General features: G+C 51.1%; 1 protein-coding gene across 1 annotated transcript in view; it reads right to left on the reverse strand.

The window, feature by feature from the left end:
• Positions 1-409: 409 nt before the first annotated feature.
• Positions 410-18,288, reverse strand: part of GABBR2 (gamma-aminobutyric acid type B receptor subunit 2) — a 328,536-nt gene continuing 310,657 nt past the window's right edge. Inside the window, exons 14-19 of the mRNA XM_046672560.1 lie at positions 16,967-17,077; positions 12,167-12,391; positions 9,968-10,150; positions 7,282-7,411; positions 3,725-3,842; positions 410-575 (exon numbers count right to left, since the gene is read on the reverse strand). Of these exons, the coding sequence (XP_046528516.1) occupies positions 410-575; positions 3,725-3,842; positions 7,282-7,411; positions 9,968-10,150; positions 12,167-12,391; positions 16,967-17,077 (933 nt within the window). The remainder of the gene's footprint in view (positions 576-3,724; positions 3,843-7,281; positions 7,412-9,967; positions 10,151-12,166; positions 12,392-16,966; positions 17,078-18,288) is intronic.

The following is an 18,288-nucleotide window of genomic DNA, read 5'->3' on the forward strand; positions in this document are numbered from 1 at the left end:
TGGTGTGCAGAGGCAGAGGCGGTGTCTCTAGAAGCCCCTTGCCTCTTCTCAAGGCTGCTCGGGGCCACTCAACGACTTCTAGCTGGAGTTCTAGTGATCCTCTCCTTGTCTAGGATTCTTTTTGTTTTTGCAAAGTTTCAAATATCCCAGCTCCTCCTTCTTTGCAGACATTAAAGAAGAAGTCATTTGCATCCTCTTCTTTGTGAAAGAATAAAAACTTCACAATAAGGCGCGAGGTCAGGTGCCAAGTGCCCCGGCCCGTCCACCTGCGTGCCATCCGAGCAGTCCCGCAGGGCCGGCCGTGGCGCCCAGCTTCTCCGCAGCCAGAGCCCACAGTGTCCCTGTTGCAGACGCCTCTGCTCCGTGTGGTTCTGTCACGGGGGAGGCCCCAGCCCCAGGCCTCCCACCCTTACAGGCCTGAGACCATAACTCGGAAGGAGGGTGGCACGTGTCTGTGGCGGGGGCTGGCGGTGGGGCTGACGCAGGGGCTGACACAGCTGGCGTCCACGCCTCCAATGGACGGGAGGTAGGCGTGGTGGAGGATGGGGAGCTGGAGGGACAGCCGGCGCTGAATGCTGTGGCAGGGAGAGAGAGAGAGACGAGTGTTAGTGAAGGCTATCTGGCCGCTCACCAGAAAGTTCCTTGGACTCGCTTTGGCTAAGAAGCTGATGGGAGGAGCAGAGTTTTCTCTCAATCCAAGATCTGTCCATCCTATCGTCTAAACACTCACCCATCTCGCAGGTATTTAATGCAGGCCTACAGGAGCCAACTACTGCCCTGGGGATAACCAGGGAGAGACCAATAACCAAGGAGGATGCAGTCTTCTCGAGCTTCTGGTGATTCCTAAGAACAAAGCTTTGTCCTTCTAACAGGGCTTTGCTGCAAACACACAGTCCTCATTTCCTACCCTTGTAAGCCCCTAAATGGACTCGGCTCTGGGCTCCATCCCTGAAAGGCTTCTCAGCCACTCTGTCCTTCCTCAGTGGCTCCTCTGCCCCCTCCTTGCCTAGGACCTCAGCCCTTCCTGCTGGGCCAACTCCAGTAGCTTCCTTCCTGGTCCCCCGGCTTCTCTGGTGACTGGCGTTCTCTCTCCAACACTGGGACGGGACAGTCAGGGCTCCCTGAGGTCTGACTCTCACCAAATTCTCCAGGCAGGTCTTCTACCCCTCTCCCCGCATCCCTCCCCTCCCGAGGCTCGTTTCCGCTCAAACACTGCTCTGGGCACCCTTCCACGCCTTTGCACACACCATTTCCTTCACCTGGAATACTCTTTCTCTACTTCCCCATCCGAGGGACTGCTTTCCCTTCAAGATCCAGTTTAAATGTCATCTTCTTCGTGCTAACACCCCTCCTCCAAGCCCCCAGAGCCCTTGGTAAACTCCCAGAAACCAGCCAGAAGGATCTAGAGGCAGAGCCACGCCAGGGGTGGGTCTGCAGGACTGACGGAGGAGCAGACTGCACAGGGAGCTGCCTTCCAACTCCCTTCTCATCATCTTCACCTCTGCAGGTCAGTAAGTCACCTTAATTAACATTGAGAAGGCTGCTGGGGGTGGGGGGGGAATGCGCCCAGGCTACTGCTCCTCTGCTCTGCTTGGTTGCATCTGTGCAGCTCTCCACTGCCTCTGGGAAGCTGCATTCCCTGTATCTTAGGCCTCCTGTGTCCCCAGGGCCTGGCCACTCAGGTGGGAGAAAAACCCAGATCTTCACAAAAATCCAGGAGGCAAAAGAAGTGTTGCTATTCCCATCATGCAGACGAGGGAAAGGTACAGAGTTTATGGCACTTGCTCATGGAAACAACACCAGAACTGGGTCAGGTGGGCCCCCCCCCCGCTTCTGTTCAACCACAGTGCTAGCCGGGGAGGCAGTGACCTCTCATGGACTGCCTCAGCCCAAGAGGTGTGCCCCGGCGTGTATGCAGCGCATTGAGGGGGTTCTGAGATGGATGGTGTAGGGTCCAGAACATGTCACCCCAGAAAAGGCCACTTTGGCATATTGATTATTTTGAATTAAAGGTTTTTGAGAAACAGCCGGAGCAGGAAGAACACTCTGACCCTCCCCTGACCCCCTGAAAGCAGGAGGTGAATCTCCCAGGAGGGTAGAAGGCCTCCGTGAGCAGGGACGGGAATTCCTGCCAGAAAGGCTCTGTAAACAAACCGTAAGTGGTTACTTCTTTACCATTTTACGAACCCCAGCCCAAACCCCTTTGTCTGGTGAATTCTTCCCGAATTTACTGTTTCTTTGTCTAAAAGATACAACGCTTCCTGCTCTGGTCACCTCTTTGAGTCCCACATCTTTGTGGGGTTCCTAGATGTACACATGTGGGTATGAAATTGTTTGTTTTTCTCCTGTTAATCTGTTTTATGTCAATTTAATTGCTAGACCAGCTACAGAACCTAGAAGGAAAGTCTTTCCTCCACTAGAGGGAGACGGATGCAGGGCTGCCCTCACTCCCTAAGGACCTATCGGCCAGAAGGCTTCTCCCGAGAGACACTTCACAGGCAATCATGAGATGAGAGTGTTGGAGATCTCACTTTGAAATTAAGACTGAACTTGTGTAATGTCAGCTATGATCTATTCCCTAAAGCAAGATGGTGTCAGTAAAGAGTCCAGGAAAAGGGGAGCTGAAGGATAAACTCTGACTGGGAGAAGGGTGCTCTGTCTGAGCCCCCACGGGGCCGTGTGCCTAGGCCAGGTGGGCCTCTGTCCCCGCTGTCAGAGCCGCGGCACTCCGCCCTCCAGTGGGACGCAGCTCACCTCTTTGTTCACTCAGCAGACACTCGCCCAGGACCTGCTCAGTGCTGGAAGCTGCGTTCAGGCCGGGGGACTACGAAGGCTGCACCCTCAGTGCTCACGCTCTAGTGCAGGGGACTGATGGCGAATGCCACGTCACCTGCAGAAACTGCTCTGGGCTGTCTGCCGGCGAGCTGGCCGGGCCTTGCAGCAGACCTGGGGGAGGGGCTATCAGCTCTAGCACTAACTGGCCCCCAGTGACCCTGCACCTGGTGAGTTGGCTGTTTTTGCTGGTTCCTCGTGGCTTGTTGTCACTTCCCGGGGGCCAAGTTTCAGAGCTGACTTTTCTAATCTCTGCTTCCAATCCGCTGTAAGCTGGGAAGAACTGAAAGTCACCAGTGGGAACAAAGCTAGCTGAGGTGCCCGGGTCTCTGCTTAGATGTGGCCTTCCCATGGAGTCTTCTCTGACCTCCGTCCTTAACATCACACCCCCTAACCCCTTTCCCTGCTTCCTTTTCCTCCAAAGCACCTAGCATTTAACATGCTAGGTTTGGCTCTTTTTAATTAGGTTATCATGTCACCAGGCAGAATGTAAACTCCACGAAGGGAGGGCTTTTTGTCTGTTTCCTTCACCGCTGCGGTCCGATGCACAGCAGGTCTCTGTAAGTCAGTGTTAAACAAATGCACTTAGCAAGGCTGAACTTCACACATAACAAAGGCACGTGCCACAGTGGAGAACGTGGGATCTGATATTGGACAGACCCGAGCTCGAATCCCATCCCCGCACTTAGCAACAGGTACGCTTTGACAAGTCACCTGCCCTTCTGAATACTAGTTTTCTCATGTGTAAGGTGAGCATCGTAAGCTGACCTGCATCATGAGATTGCGGTGGAGTTCAAATACACAGTGCACGTGAAGACACGGTGCAAACTGTAAAGTGCTGTACACGAGTAACATCCTCTTGGGGAACAGCTCTCCAGGAGAAGGTACTTACTGTTCTGGGGAGTTTATATCTTCTATAGGCTCTTTGCATGTTCGAGAGGGCTCTGTCGTGTTCCACTGTAGCTGGGGATTTTGGTCGAGGTGATTTTTTAAAATGGCCTTTCCCCCATCTGAACACAAAACAACAACATCACAAAGCATTGCGTTAACTTAATTTTTAAAAATCAACAATGTAATCTTTTTTTTAGGATGCTGCTCAAGAAGAGAGAATGCAAAAGAGCCCATGCCCCCTGGGTGTTCTCCCGGAACCCAGACCAGGAGCTGGGAAGCCTGGCCCGGGATGGAAGGGGTGTGCCGGGATGTGCACGCCATGCCCTGTTACCTCCAAGAAAAAAGAGGGGAAATCAATGCAGGCAACAGAACTTTGAAATGAGAGGTTCGAATCTTAAGGCCCTTTTCACTGGTGCATAAGGATGTAATGACAAAGAAAAGAATCTTCCAAGATATATTTTCCATAAGATTTCAAGAATTGAAAAGAATAGTAACAGTAAACTGCTGGTGGGAGTATAAATTGGCATAATCTTTCTGGGGGGGCACTGTCAGTAAGCACTGAACACTATGGAAAGTGCCTATCTTTTACTGAGAATTTCCACTTCTGGCAATTACCCTAAGGAAATAATTAAGGACGTGTGTGAAGACATGTACAGAATGTTCAAATCAGCGTGGTTTACAATTCCAAAAAGTTGGACTAACTCGAATCTGTCCAGTAATAACAGATTAGTGACACCATGATCCACATGTGGGGGCCACCCCTCGAGGGAGCCCCGTGCGGCCACGGGCCCGGAGGATGCAGGCACCCCCAGCCCTCCCTGCGCTTCAGACCCACCTGGGAGGTTCAAAGAAACACAAAATATGAAAACCTGGCCCCACCTGAGGGAGCTGGATTCCTTTGGCTTGGAGAGGAGCACTGGGGTCTTTTTGCTGTTTTTTTTTTGCTCCATGGGGTGACCTTACAGGTATGCCATTTTGTCCCCACATGACTACAGTCACTTCTCCTTATTCACGAATTCTGTATCTGTGAACTCGCCTGCTTGCTAAAATTTATTTGCAACCCCAAAATCAACACTCGCAATGCTTTCATGGTCATTTGCTAACACACCTGGAGCACTGAAAAATTTGAGTCACGCTACGTGCACATGCCCAGCTGAGGCAGAACAAGGCTCTGCCTTCTTGTTTCAGCTCCTACTGTAAATAAGTATCCTTTTTGTGGTCTATTAGGTGCCATGTTTTTCACATTTTTGGGCCTTGTGTTGGTGATTTTGCTGTTTAAAATGGCCCCACTGTCGTGCCGAAGCGCTGTCCAGTGTTCCTACGCTGTGATGTGCCTGACAGAGAAAATACGTGTGTGAGACGAGCTTTGCTCAGGCATGAGGTATACTGCTGCTGGCAGCGAGCTTGACATTAACAAATCAACAAGCTATATTAAATAAGGTGTCTTCAAACAGAAATGCACAGAAAACAAAGTTATGTATTGATCAGCTGACAAAAATGTCGACCTGCGAGAGGCCAGTGGGAACCTCACCCTGTCTCTGCGCTGGGAGCCATGGGTCAGGGTGCACGAGCCCACGGTCACAGCGCCTTTATAAAGCAAAACGACCACGGACAACAAGAGTCAACTGCGCATCCTTAGGAGTAACTCCCAAAGTGGGACCGCTGGGTCAGAACAATTTCTATGTCAACTGGCAGTGTTTGAGAACGCCCATTTCCTCAAACGCTCGGCAACTTTTTAATCTCCAATCTTTGCCAGTCTTACAGGTGAAAATGGCGTCTCACTGCAGATCTAATTTACATTCCTTCACGAAGGAGCAAGACTGAGCATCTTTTCTTAAGCCTGAGAACCACTTGTATCTCCTTTTATGAGAACTCTCTTTTGCCCATTTTTCTTTTGGGTGGTGGGTCTTTTTCTTATTAATTTGCATATCATTATATATACTTAGTATATAACTACATATAATCATCCTTATATATAAGGGAATAAGCTTGTTACCTGAGTTACAATATTTTTTGGCTTACTTTGTTGTTTGATTTTTGGACTGTTAAATAATTCGTTAAAAATTTTTCTTTTGTAGTTCCAGTTATCAGTATTTTCTTCTGTGGTTTCTGTGTTTTGCATCAAACTGAAAAAGGCTTCTCCCACTCTGAGATTATAAAATAAATTCTACACTGTCTTCTAGTACTTTCATGGTTTCACTTTTTATATTTAAATCTTTTATCCATCTGGAATTTATTTTTGTGTTACGTGTGAGGTAAGGATCTAACTTTATTCTTTTCCAGATGGCTACCCATTTATCCCAATGAAATTTGTTGAATAATTCATTCCCCCCAATAGTTTGAAATGCCCACCTTTACCAGGTACTAAAATTACTAGAAATAATTTTTAGTCTTTCAATTTCCTTATTACTTATCTCAATTTAAATATTTTTTTACAATCAATATCTTTAAGTTTATAATATTGCTTTTATAATAAGAATACTTATTACTTATATAATAAGAATAAAAGAAACTATTTTTAATTGACTTAAAAATAATTTTATAACAAATTAATGAATATATGCTAATGATAAAATGCAAGCAATTGAGAGAAGCATAAAACGAAATGTAAAAGAACCACCCTCTGCACATACTGGTCCCTTCCACACATGTGGAGACTGTTAACAATTTGATGTTTCTTCTTCCAAATCGTTTAAAAAATGTACTCACAGACACACACACACACACACACACACACACATTTATATGTCTCATAATGCTGGTCTTCATCTTGTTTTTCTCACTTGGAGGTCTGGCCATAGCTGCACAAATAGATCGACTTCACTTTGTAATGTATTGCCTGCCTTGTTTGGTTGTGTCATGATTAATGAAACCATCCCAAATGATGAGCGTTTACGTTACTTCCAGTTTTTCTCGCCCACGTGTAGTGTTGTGAAGGGCATGTGTGTGTCTACGTCTTTGCCCGGGTGGGAGTATGTCCAGGGGCAGGTTCCTGTGAGTGGAAGTGCCAGGTCAAGGGATTTAACATCTGCCATTTGGAGAGTGCCAGACTGACTTCCAAAACACCGCAGGAGAATGCCCATTTCTACACAGTCTTACCAACTCTGGGTCTTTCAAAATTTTGCTGAAATGTAGGCAAAAGATGGTTTGTGTTGTTTTGGCCTGCATTTCCCAGGGGCTGGGAAGACCGAGTGTCATGTCATATCTTACTGACCATTCCTTTCCTGTACACGGACGAGGTGCATTAGAAACTGTGCAATGTTGTTGAGAGAAGCACAGGTAAACCACACCCTAAGAACAACCCTGGAAATGCTGGCGCACTGTCTACCAGTGCGACTGGAACCCAGGGGACCCAGAAACAGAAGTCCCAGCTCTAGGCACCAAATGGACACTGAACTGCGGTCAGAGACGTGGGTTCTAGATGCTCCCGTTCTGCTTGGTGACTTCAGACCAGCCCCGCCCCGTCTCTGAGCCCCAGCTTCTTCATCTGTAAAATGGAAGATGGACGGCTGGTGTCTGGTATCCAGGTCCCCCGTCCCAGGCCCCACCTCCTCCTACCTGTGCTCTCGGTGAAGTTCCCTAGGCTGAGGATGTCGTTGAGCTCTTGGTAGTGGTTCTGTTTAATGTAGGTGGTCTTCTCTGGTGTGTCCTGCAGCTGCATGGTGACCTCTTCCAAGTCTTTATCCAGCTAGAAGACAAAGGCTCCAGCTGAGTCACAGCCCCCAGCCCAGCCCCTGCCCCTGTCCTGGCCACCAGGCCCTGAGAGCCAGGCAGCGGCTCCTAGGTCACAGGGCGGGGCCTCAGCCTGGCTTTGGGAGGGCACCGAGAGCCAGAGGGGCTGCTGCATGTTGGAAAGAGACACAGAGGGCCCTGCGGCTCCTGTTCCAGGAGAAGCCATGATGAGAGGGCCCGGGGCTTTGCAGTGATGTGTTCAGAGCAGGCTGGAGCCTTGAGGGAGCAGCCCAGCAAGCCCAGAGAGACAGGGTGGGAGAGGGTCAGAGCGCAGGCTGTGAGGCTGGACAGGCCTGGGGCAAACCCGGGGCCGCCCCTTCCTGGCTGCGCGCTGGGAACTGAGTCTCAGCTCCTTCGTCTGTAGCACCGTGTAACAACAGTCCCTGCCTCACGGGGTGGTTGTAGAGATTAAATGAGACAACACAGGGAAAGTTTAGCCCAGTGCCGGACACCCAAGGGGAACCTGTTGCCACAATATCACTACCATAATTATTATCGAGACCTGGCAGGAGGGTCTAGAGGGAGGGTGGGTCTGCAGGCCAGCTCTGAGCCCAACATGGTCCCAGCATGGGCTTCTCTGGAGGGGATAATCAGGATGGAGCCCAGGGCCCCCAGGTTACATAAAAATCAGGTGCTAGCCCTGGGGCACTTCAACCCCAGAGAAGTCTGGGGAATGTGTGTGTGTTGGGGGATGGGAAGTGGTTGGGGAGGGTAGTGGGCATCCTGCTACAGTATAAGGGAGGGGAATTCACAAACTGTAAAGTGCTGTTCCGATGTCAAGAGCACAGCCATTAAATTGTTTAATAAGTTTTCACGTGGAGGAGGAGATACCCTTTTCCGTGTGACTCAAACAGCATGGCTAGGATCAAAGGAAGCCAGATTGTGACTCAATTCCAGGAAAAACAGCCCAACATTTTAGGGGTTTTGACAGTGGCTTGGGTTTCAAGCTCCCTAAAGTAAGTGAACCCTTCATCGCTGGAGTGTGCAAGCTGACGTCAAATGTCACAGCACAGGGGTGTGGTAGCTCTCGTCACAGAGAGGTCTCATACTAAGACAGAATCGGCAACGGGCTCTGAGGAACGGAAACTCTGCTCCAGGGGAAAGGCAGGGCTGTGCCTTCCTGCAGCATTGGCTTTAGGGGCACAGACAACTGTGCGGTGCATCTTCGTGGCAGATGACTGTGAGCCCGCAAAAGGCTGCCAGATCAAGCAAATAAAAACACAGAACGTCCAGGCACATTTGAATTTCAGATAACAACGAATCATGTTTCAGGATAAATATATCCCAAATATTGAATGAGACTTTCCCATACTAAAAATACGATTGGTTGTCTGAAATTCAAATTTAACTGGGTGCCCCGTATCTAATCAGGCAATCCCACGTCACACGCCTTCCCTGACTGTCCAGCGAGACACAACATTTCCCAGCCTCCCTGTGGCTTAGTGGGATTGTGTAAGTTCTTGCCAATGTAACCGGAGTAGAACCAAAATGTGTGCAATTCTGTATCATTTGCTTAAAAGGCAATCAATCCCTTGCGTGGACTTCCTCTCTCTTCCCCTCCTGAGACTGAGAACGGGACGTGCCTTCCACCGAGCTTGAACTGTCCTGGTGAGTGATACACCTGGTGGAGTGGCAGACAACAAGCGGGAGGGAACCTCATCTAGCGATGACCTTGGGGAGCAGAACTGCCCGCCAACCTGGACCTCTCTCCTCTGGACCGTTACGTGAAAGAGAAATAACGTACGTTTTCTTTGGGCCACATTATTTTGGGGCCTCTTTGTTACAGCAACTTAGCCAGTCTCTTAACCAACAAACTTTCCTTTCTTCCTTTGCTGTCCCACTCACCGAATCAGAAGTCCTCTATCAAAGACACAGCCCACAGACCAGGGGCACGGCCACATCCCGGCCCAAAGGGAGGGCTGGAGAGGGCAAGGTAATTTGGTTTCCCCTCTCTTGTATAGAAAGTCCAGAATTTAGGGTCTGGCTTGGGTACAGAGCAATCTGGTTATGGCCTCTGGAATATTCCTGAACCAGTTTCGGATGTTCAGGACGAAGGTGAGGTCTGTTGCAGCAAACAGCCCCTCCTGAAAAGCCTCTCTTCACTTCCTCCTCACTTGCACTCCATCATATAGATGTGGGTGGTTACTGGGCTGTGTTGGGAGAGTGAAAAATGGAAAGAGGGGCCCACACTCAGGAAGCTACCAGAGTCTGGGAGCTCACACATCCCTAAGATCGCCTTTCGTTCTGAGGATGTCTTGCATCGGGGCATTGCTGGACTCCAGGAGCCAGGCCAGGTGGGCAGTAACTCCTGTCATTTCTGACACCCGTCCCTCTCTCGTTCACGTTGTTCCTGGTCCCTGCAGCCGTAACCTCGGCAGGTGGGCCTGCATGGCCGGGACGCAGGGCTGACGTGGAGGAGATGTGGGGGAGGGCACCTCTGAGAGTCCCTGCACCCAGCAGAGGGACTCAGACGGGAGGACGGGGCCCTGGCCACCAGTGCTGTGGGAGGTACCTCTGTGATCTTCATTCGCAGGCGATGGTTCTCCGACTGCAGGCCCTCCAGGCGGGATGTGCTTGCTTGGTTCACGCTGGTGACCGAGGTGGATGTTTTAGAATCTTCTTTCTTCTGATTCTGAGTGAACTGGAATCGCCTGTTCTGAGTTGCTGCATCTGGGTTTGTTCTCAGAGTGATGAGCTGAAAGGACAAAGGTGGGGTTGAAAAGAGAAGCCTGGCGCCCTCCCTCCCAACCCCCCTCCAGGCCCTCCCAGCAGGTCCTGCACTGGAGGCAACCTGGGCCCCCAGGAAGGACTCAGGCCCAGAGTGCGGGGCTCTGGGCCCAGGCCTGTCTCTGCCACTCGCTTCTGTGTGACCTTGGGTGGGCTCCTGCCCCTCGCTGAGTCTCAGTTTCCTTCTTTGTCAGTAGCAGTCTGGTCTCCTGACCCTGATTCTGCCCACATCCCCAACATGCTTCGAGGCCCACCCGGGCCCCTCATGCCTGGCTCCAGCGAGTGTCACTCTGCCTGAGATCTTGCTCAGTGGAAGACACACCCTGAAGGTGACAGCTGTGAGGACAATTGGGTGGACAAAGATGAAGGCTTTTTCTTGTGAGGACCACTGGTGAGTTTAGGGGCAGACTGGCGACCAGCTCTGTCACTGACAAAGGCATTTTTATATGAAAGAAAATGTTGTCACTTGACCCTGATCTTACTCATTTGTTCAAGAAGCATCTCTAGTTCTGGGCAGGCTCTGGGCTCATGACTGGAGAGCAGGGGCTGCGGGAGCCATGGCCCCTGCCCACCAGGACTTCATGGTTCAGAGTGGGGGCGGAGGGAGGGCAGGACTCAGACGCTCACCAGGCCAGAGTACCCCTGACGGGGCCATGGGCTAGGCTTTCTGGAGGGTCTGGGAGGACGGTGAGGGTGGGGGCATGCCGGGGGAAGAAAGGGCACAGACAAACGCAGGGAGGCCTGGGGCTCAGGGTGCTTACGGAGGAGGGCAGTATGGACGGTGGACAGGGCTCTCTGGGGAGACTGGAGGAGACCCAAGGGTCCTGAAAGCCAGCCCAGTGTTGGGGACTTGATCCTGGAGCCAGGAGGGCAGTGTGGAGCTACTGAGGTGACAGAGCACAGTGACACCATCAGAGCTGGGCTTAAGAGTCAGCTGGCATCTTTTACAGGTTGGAGAACATCAGAGCGCAGGCAGAGGAGTCTGGCATTGGCCTGGGCCCGGGCAGGTGTGGACAGCTAGAGGAGGAAGGAGAAGATGCCCGAGGTATCCCAGGGCAGAGCGGACACTGCCTGGGGACTGACCGAGTGCCCAGGAGGACGCAGGTGCCATGGACAGCCTGCTTACGGGACAATGGGCCCGGAGCGATCTCTCCTCTCCCCCTTCTTCAAGGCAGACACTCCCCACTTGGGCCAGTAACTCCTTCCCAGCTCTCTCTGTTTCCTGCTCTTCCTTTAGTGCTGAGACCCCCAGAGGTCAGGCTTCCCTCCACACAGACCAGCCTACTGCAGGGGGTTCCTAAGAGGTCAAGGTCTCTGGTTCCCCTGCTCCCTGCTGGGTAGGATAATGTTATAAAAATACCTATCAGGGTGGTCCTGAAGGTCAGCCCTTCGGATAAATGGAAAACGTTAAGTGGCTGTTAAAAATGGTTATTCCTTTTGACCCACTAATACTACTTCGGTGACTCTATCTTAAGGGAATAATTGGAAACAAGGAAAATGTTATATAGAAAAAACTTCATTTATAATATAAAAAATCTGGAAACAACTGTAATGCTCACCAATAGGGGATCAAGTGGACAAGCAAATTATGGAACATCCTCCCTCAACGATGGTATGAATGTGGGAACATACAAAGGGCAAAAAGTTAAGTGAAAAGGCAGATGGTGACGTGTGTGTGCTATAATTACAGCTCTGGCTGAAAAACCATCGCTGCCTAACCGGTAAAAAAAGACTGGAAGGAAATAAAAAAAATTAGTTTTTAGTAAAACAACTGAAATAAAACATTAACTGATTATTTTTGGGTGGTGGGACTATGAGATTTCTGAAACATCTGGTTTTTACTTTTCTGCATTTCCCAAACTTTCTGTGATGTGAATTGTGTTCATCATAAAAAACGAACACGTAAAAGTTTCAGAAAGTGGAGGAGAGCCAGCTACCCCCGTGAGGGCGCCGGTGGCGAGGGCGGGCCAGCCGCTGCCCGTACCTTTGGCACAAACACCAGGCAGAGGGTGATGGTGCTGCAGAAGATGATGACCAGAGCCACGATGCAGAACTGCACGTTGGGCTGGTCCCGTGTCAGGAAGGAGACGGCGGCCCCGATGATGCACATGATGCCCACGTTGTAGACGCTCATCCCGATGTACTTGCTGTCGTTGAGTGCGGGGATGCTGACGTTGCGCGTCTCCCAAGCTAAGAAACAACCGAACAACTGAAACGGTGAACAGAAAGGGGACATGGTCACTGTCGAGTGGTGGCACACATGCTCGCTGCTCTGCAAAGCTGCTGAACTCAAGGTAACTGAGGAAGCGGCAGCCAGCAGGAGGAAGGCTGGGGCTTTGCTGTGGCCAGGCCTTCTGGATGCCACCGTCTGTCCACACTTGTGACCTTGGGTTGAGTCTTGCTAAGGAAATGCAGACAGGAAGTGTAACAGCTGCCGCATTCTCCTTCACCCCCACCACTGGTTCATGCACAGACCCACAGGAGGTCCTAGTGGGCAGAAACTTCAGGCATGATCTCGACCACCTCCCTCAGTCTATAGTGAACACTGAGGCCCAGAGAGGAGGAAGAGGCTTGCCCAAGGCCACACAGCAATATGGTGGCAAAAGTGGACTGTGTCTCTAGAAGTTTAGTTCAGTCTTGTTTGTTTTTTTTTAAGGAAGGTTAGCCCTGAGCTAACATCTGCTGCCAATCCTCCTCTTTTTGCTGAGGAAGACTTGCCCTGAGCTAACATCTGTGCCCATCTCCCTCTACTTTATATGTAGGACACCTGCCACAGCATGGCTTGCCAAACAGTGCATAGGTCTGCACATGGGATCCGAACTGGCAAACCCTGGGCTGCTAAAGCAGAACGTGCAAACTTAACCACTGTGCCACGGGCTGACCCCAGTCTTTTTTTTTTTTATTAAACCAGACAGAGCCCCTGTGTCTGGGACTTCTATTACCCCCCAATGCACACAGCCACCCAGAAGGGAGACTATATTTCCTAGCTGTCCTTGAAGCTAGGTGTGGCAGATGACTAGGTTCTGGACAATGCTATGTGGCTGGAAGTGGTGTGTACAAGTTCTGGGAAGTGTCTTTAAAGAGAAAGGGTGTTCCTTTTCCTCCTTCCTAATAGATGGAGTGGAATGTGATGGGTGGAACTTGAGCAGCCATCTTAGATCACAAAGTCATCTCAGACCACAATGTAGAAGCTGTACGACGAAGATGGGGAAGTCACAAGATGCAAGGAGCTGAGATCCTGGGAGCCCCTTCACCAGCCTTAGATTGCTTACGGGAGAGGGAAATTAATGCTCTCTTTAACCACTGTTATTTTGGGTTTTCTGTCACTTGCAGCTCTGCTCCTAACCAATACAACTCATAACAGAACTGGGCAAGGTAGAGGTCAGACGTGGTCTGACGCAGGGTGTGGAGGGTTCAGCCGTCATGGGTGGTCCAAGGGGAGGGCAGGCTGCAGAAGGAAGAGCAGATGGAACACGGGCAGAATGGTGGTGTGGGGGGCGGAAGGGCTGAGCAAGACTGCTGACTGGTGCGGGGCTTCGGTCCTGCCCCTTTGGAGGCCGTTCCCCAAGGCCCCTCTTCCCTCATCATCGCAGCTCCAGACATCCGACAGCTGCATGAGCCATTTAATGCCACACCTCGGGCCCACGTTTTCAGGTTTGATTTAGTTTGGCAGCACAATGCCATGCAGTCGAAGTGGGGCTGGAGACAGAGCCGGAGGATCTGGAATCTGCTCTGCTATCCACTGGCTGTGTGACTTTGAACAAGTCACTTCACCTCTCAGGACCTCAGTTTTAGTACTTGTGAAATGGGAATAATAATAATACCTCTCTCACAAGGTTTCTATCTGAGGATGGCACAGCATTTTGTAAACTGAAATGTCCTGTACAAAAGTGAGTTAAAAGCTAGTTAATAATTGGCATTATTTTATACATCCATGGTTGTTTTCCTCTCCTTTTCTCTAAGTGTGTTATCTCGCAGACTGATTTACTTTTCAAAGATTCCTTTTAAAATGGGGAACCAGAAGCCCAGGAAGCAGATGCTGAACCAGGGGAGGAAACCAAGGGCTGCTGAAAGCCGCTCTGCGCTGTCTCCTTCCCGCGCCGCCCCTCAATCCCCAGCTGGGCGCGGCTGTCCACATCTTGCCGGGAAGAAGTAGAGGCTGGGCAAGGTGAGAGACCTGCCCGGGGCTCCCGGCAGCGAGTGTCAGGGCTGGAGGGGTGTCCGGGACTCCTGCTCTCTGACGGGGGTCGGGGCGCCCTCCCCCTGCCACACGGCTGAAGGGCCACCAAGTAGTCGTGAGAGTCTCCACCAGTCCTAACACGTGGACCCGTCTGGGGACCTGGCGGCTGGCTGCCAATCTCTGAAGAGTGTGAGGAACAAACAGACAGTAACTTGTTCTTAGGCCTTCAAGGAGTAGCATGAGGGTTCCTGGGCACAAGTTACATCGAGGCAGATTTCAGCTGAGGGTATGGAAGAACTTTCTAGAAAAACAACTCATCTGTAGTGGGTTGAATGGTGGCTCTAAAAGATATGCTTATATCCTAATCCATGGAAAGTGTGAATATGACCTTATTTGGGAAAAATCTCTGTGCATATAATTAAGGATCTTGAGATCATCCTGGATTATCAAGGTGGGCCCTAAATCAAATGACAAGTGTCCTTATAAGTGACACACTGAGGAGAGACTTGGAGAGAAGAGAAGGCCATGTGAAGATGGAGGTAGAGACTGGAGTAACGCAGCCACAAGCCGACGAATGCCTGCAGCCAGCAGACGTGGGACAGGCAAGGAAGCCAGGGGGGGCACAACTCTACCTTGATGTCAGATTTCTGGCCTCCGGAACTTTAAGAGAATAAACTCCTATTGTTTTAAGCTACCGGTTTGTGGTAATCTGTTACTGCATTTGTAACTAATACACCATCTATGGGTGGCACAGGCCACTTTGAAGGGGGTGAGCTCCCCATCACTGGAGGTGTGGAAGCAGTGAGTGAATGAACACTTGCTGGGGATGCTCAGGGTGAGCTGGCATGGGGGAGGGCTGAAACATCTGACAGCAGAGTGAGCTTCCAGGGCTGCATATGCTCTTTTCAGCCTTGAAATTCTGTGGTTCCAGAGCAGAAGCGGGCAGGAGGTAGGATTTTAGTCATAACCCCTAAGGGCCAGGAGGGCTGTGGACAGCTCCTTGCACACACTGGGAACAGTAAGCATTTCTGCTGTCAAATCCAGCTTTCATTGACATGATCTGGCTGAAGGTATTAGCTTCACTGGAAGATACACAGTCCTCTCCAGCCACTTTTAGAAGTAGGTGGGGAAGAAATGAAAGGCCAAAACATTACAGAAAAATCCAGTTTAAGGAGTGAATCTAATTCACCATAATCTAATTTCACAGAGTCTCAAGATCGAGGACATGGAGGCTGGAGGGATCCTGGACAGAGCCTAGTTTCACTCTCTTTATTCAACAAGGGCCACGGAAAGGCAAGTCACTGACGCCACATGCTTCCTGTGACTGGGTGCCCCTTCCTTCCCAGGGGGGTCCATCATGTCTGCGGACACTGCTCTGTTACAGAAATTCCTTCTTTACATGCACTCGAGGGCTGCCTTCTGGCAACTCTGCCCACTGATGATGGTTCTGCCTTCGGGGCTGTGCCACCTGTTAGAACAGCTCTGGTGACCCTCTTCCCTGGGTGTGTCCTCCAAGCCCAGGACCTTTGCCCAGCCCTCAAGGTCCCGTTCCCATTCTGGACACCTCCTGTGGACACCTTCAGGGTCATTACACCTCATGGGTCCAGATTGCAGCCCAGCGGTCCACAAAAGACCTCTGTAGAAGCCACAAGAGGGTCTCAGCTAATATGAAGGGCAGGACAATCTTTGTCCAGGGTCCCCTAACACCTGCTCTTCTGGTGTGGCCCCTCGAAGGACATGGGATCAATCACCAACAGTGCTCGGGAGCAGCAGGAGGGAGGGACGCATTTGAGTGGCACAGGAAAACCCAGTTTACTGGATCTTTAGCGAGGGCTTCATTCTCGGCCTCTAACTGGGGCCACACGGAGGCAGAGGGTGGCTGCACCTTCCCGTGGAGAGATCTGGGGAGGGTGCAGTGGTCGGCGCTCCGGCACTGGGGGCACTGACGTGGAGGTTTGGTTTGCACAGGATGTGGAGAGAAGATCCAAGGATCAACCCGGGATGAGGTAGGGCGGGGCTGCCCCGACAAGGCCTTCCTAACTTGGAAATCCCACAACTGTGGGAGGGGCCTTGGGATGTAATCTCCGATTTTAACAGATGAGTAGAGTGGGCAGAGTACAGGGTTTGGAGATTGGAGTTTACCAGGTGGCCTTGGGCAAATCATTTAACCTCTCTGGGCCTTACTTTCCTCCTCTGTGAAATGGAGATGATCCCATTCACTCCCGCAGATTTAGAGAATCCAGGGAAACGGGAGATGTGAACATGCGCAGTCAACAGACTGCCGCCCAGGAGCGGTACAGGGGCAGCTGCGAGGCGCCCTCCCAGGTTTGGGGGTTACTCCCTGGCTCAGATCTTGATTCTGCCACTTACTAGCTGAGTGACCTCAGGCAAACCGAGCCTCCGTGTCCTTGTGAGTGCAACGGGACATTACTTGTCCTTCTCTCTTGCGGTTGTTGGCGGAACTGGGGTAACAGGTGGCAGACACCGGCCTGGCAGAGTAAGTGCTTAGTCCCGGGGCCCTGTTGATTTTTACGCTGATGGGGCCGCTGGGAGAGAGCTCAGACAGAGAAGCATCCCGGACTTTGCCTCCGGCTCTGCACCTACCATGAGGAGCCCTTTGTAGGCGTAGACGATGCCGAGCCAGATGGTCATGTGGGTGTTCTCACAGTGCTCCAGGAGAGGGCGGATGGAGATGTCCCGTCCTGCTGGGTCCGGCTGTGCAAAGAGAACACAGAAACCCAGGGGTGGCACCGGGCACCCTTCCTGCATGTGGGTCCCTATCGGGCGGCCCTCTGAATCGCCATTCAGCCCTGCACTCCAGTTATCTGTGCTCTTCCTGCCTCTCCAACTTGAGTCAGAGCTCCCGAGGGTAGGGACTGGGCCACCTCTGGCCACACTTCTTGTACCTAGCACAAGACCTGGCCCAGAGCAGCCATGTGTAATGTTTGTTGAAAGAGTGAGGGCAAGAACGAGGCACAAAGTTACATCAGGATGCCTTTAGATGTCTCTGGGATTAACTCTGTAGCCGGAGGTATTTATGGGCCAAACAAGGGGCCTGCCGAGCCCTCCTCGGCAGGGAGCAGTGGTGGCGGCCATGTTATGTACCACATGACCCATCCTGCACCAGAGCTGATTGGACAAGGGGTGGGCACGTGACCCTAGGCAGCCAATCCAGGGGCTGCTCAGAGACCTACAAGATTTCTTAGTGCGGAGCGCTCCGCTGAAGAGGGGCAGTAGAGAGTGTCCTACCCCAGCTCAGGAATTTGACCTGGGAAACCCTGGGAGAGAATCAGCCAGATGGTGGCAGGAGGAGGAAAAGACACCAGGGAATGAAAAAATATACACTCTATACATGTTGAGAGTAAGTTGCAGCCATCTTGACCCTTCAGCCCTAAACATCTAGCATGTATTTCCTAAGAACAAGGAGATTCTCTTACATAACTACATACACTTAACCAAATTCAGGAAATTTAACACGGATACCGCATGTTATCTAATATATTATCCATTTTCAAATTTCGCCAGTTGGCCTAATAATGTCCTCTAAGGCAAGTGCGGTTTTTCCAAAGCAGGATCCAGTCCGCGACCATGTATTGCATTTATTGTAATGTCTTTAGTCTCCTCTAATCTCAAACAGTTCCTCAGCCTACTTTGGTTTTTCCCTTCATTGATGTTCCTGAAGAACTCAGTTTAGTTACTCTGTAGACTGTCCCTCAATTGGGGTTTGTCTGAATGTGTTTTCACGGTTAGATTCAGGTTATTCAGTCTTGGCAGGCATCCTGTGGAAGTGATGTTTGTGTCTCCTGGGTGTTCACAGCAGGGGCGCTTGATGGCACTCTGTTCCATTATTGGTCATGTGAACTGTGATCATTTGGTTGAGGTGATGTCTGCCAGATCGTTCCACTTGAAAGGTACCATTTCCTCCT

This window comes from Equus quagga, chromosome 1, assembly GCF_021613505.1.
Source record: "Equus quagga isolate Etosha38 chromosome 1, UCLA_HA_Equagga_1.0, whole genome shotgun sequence".
NCBI lineage: Eukaryota > Metazoa > Chordata > Mammalia > Perissodactyla > Equidae > Equus > Equus quagga.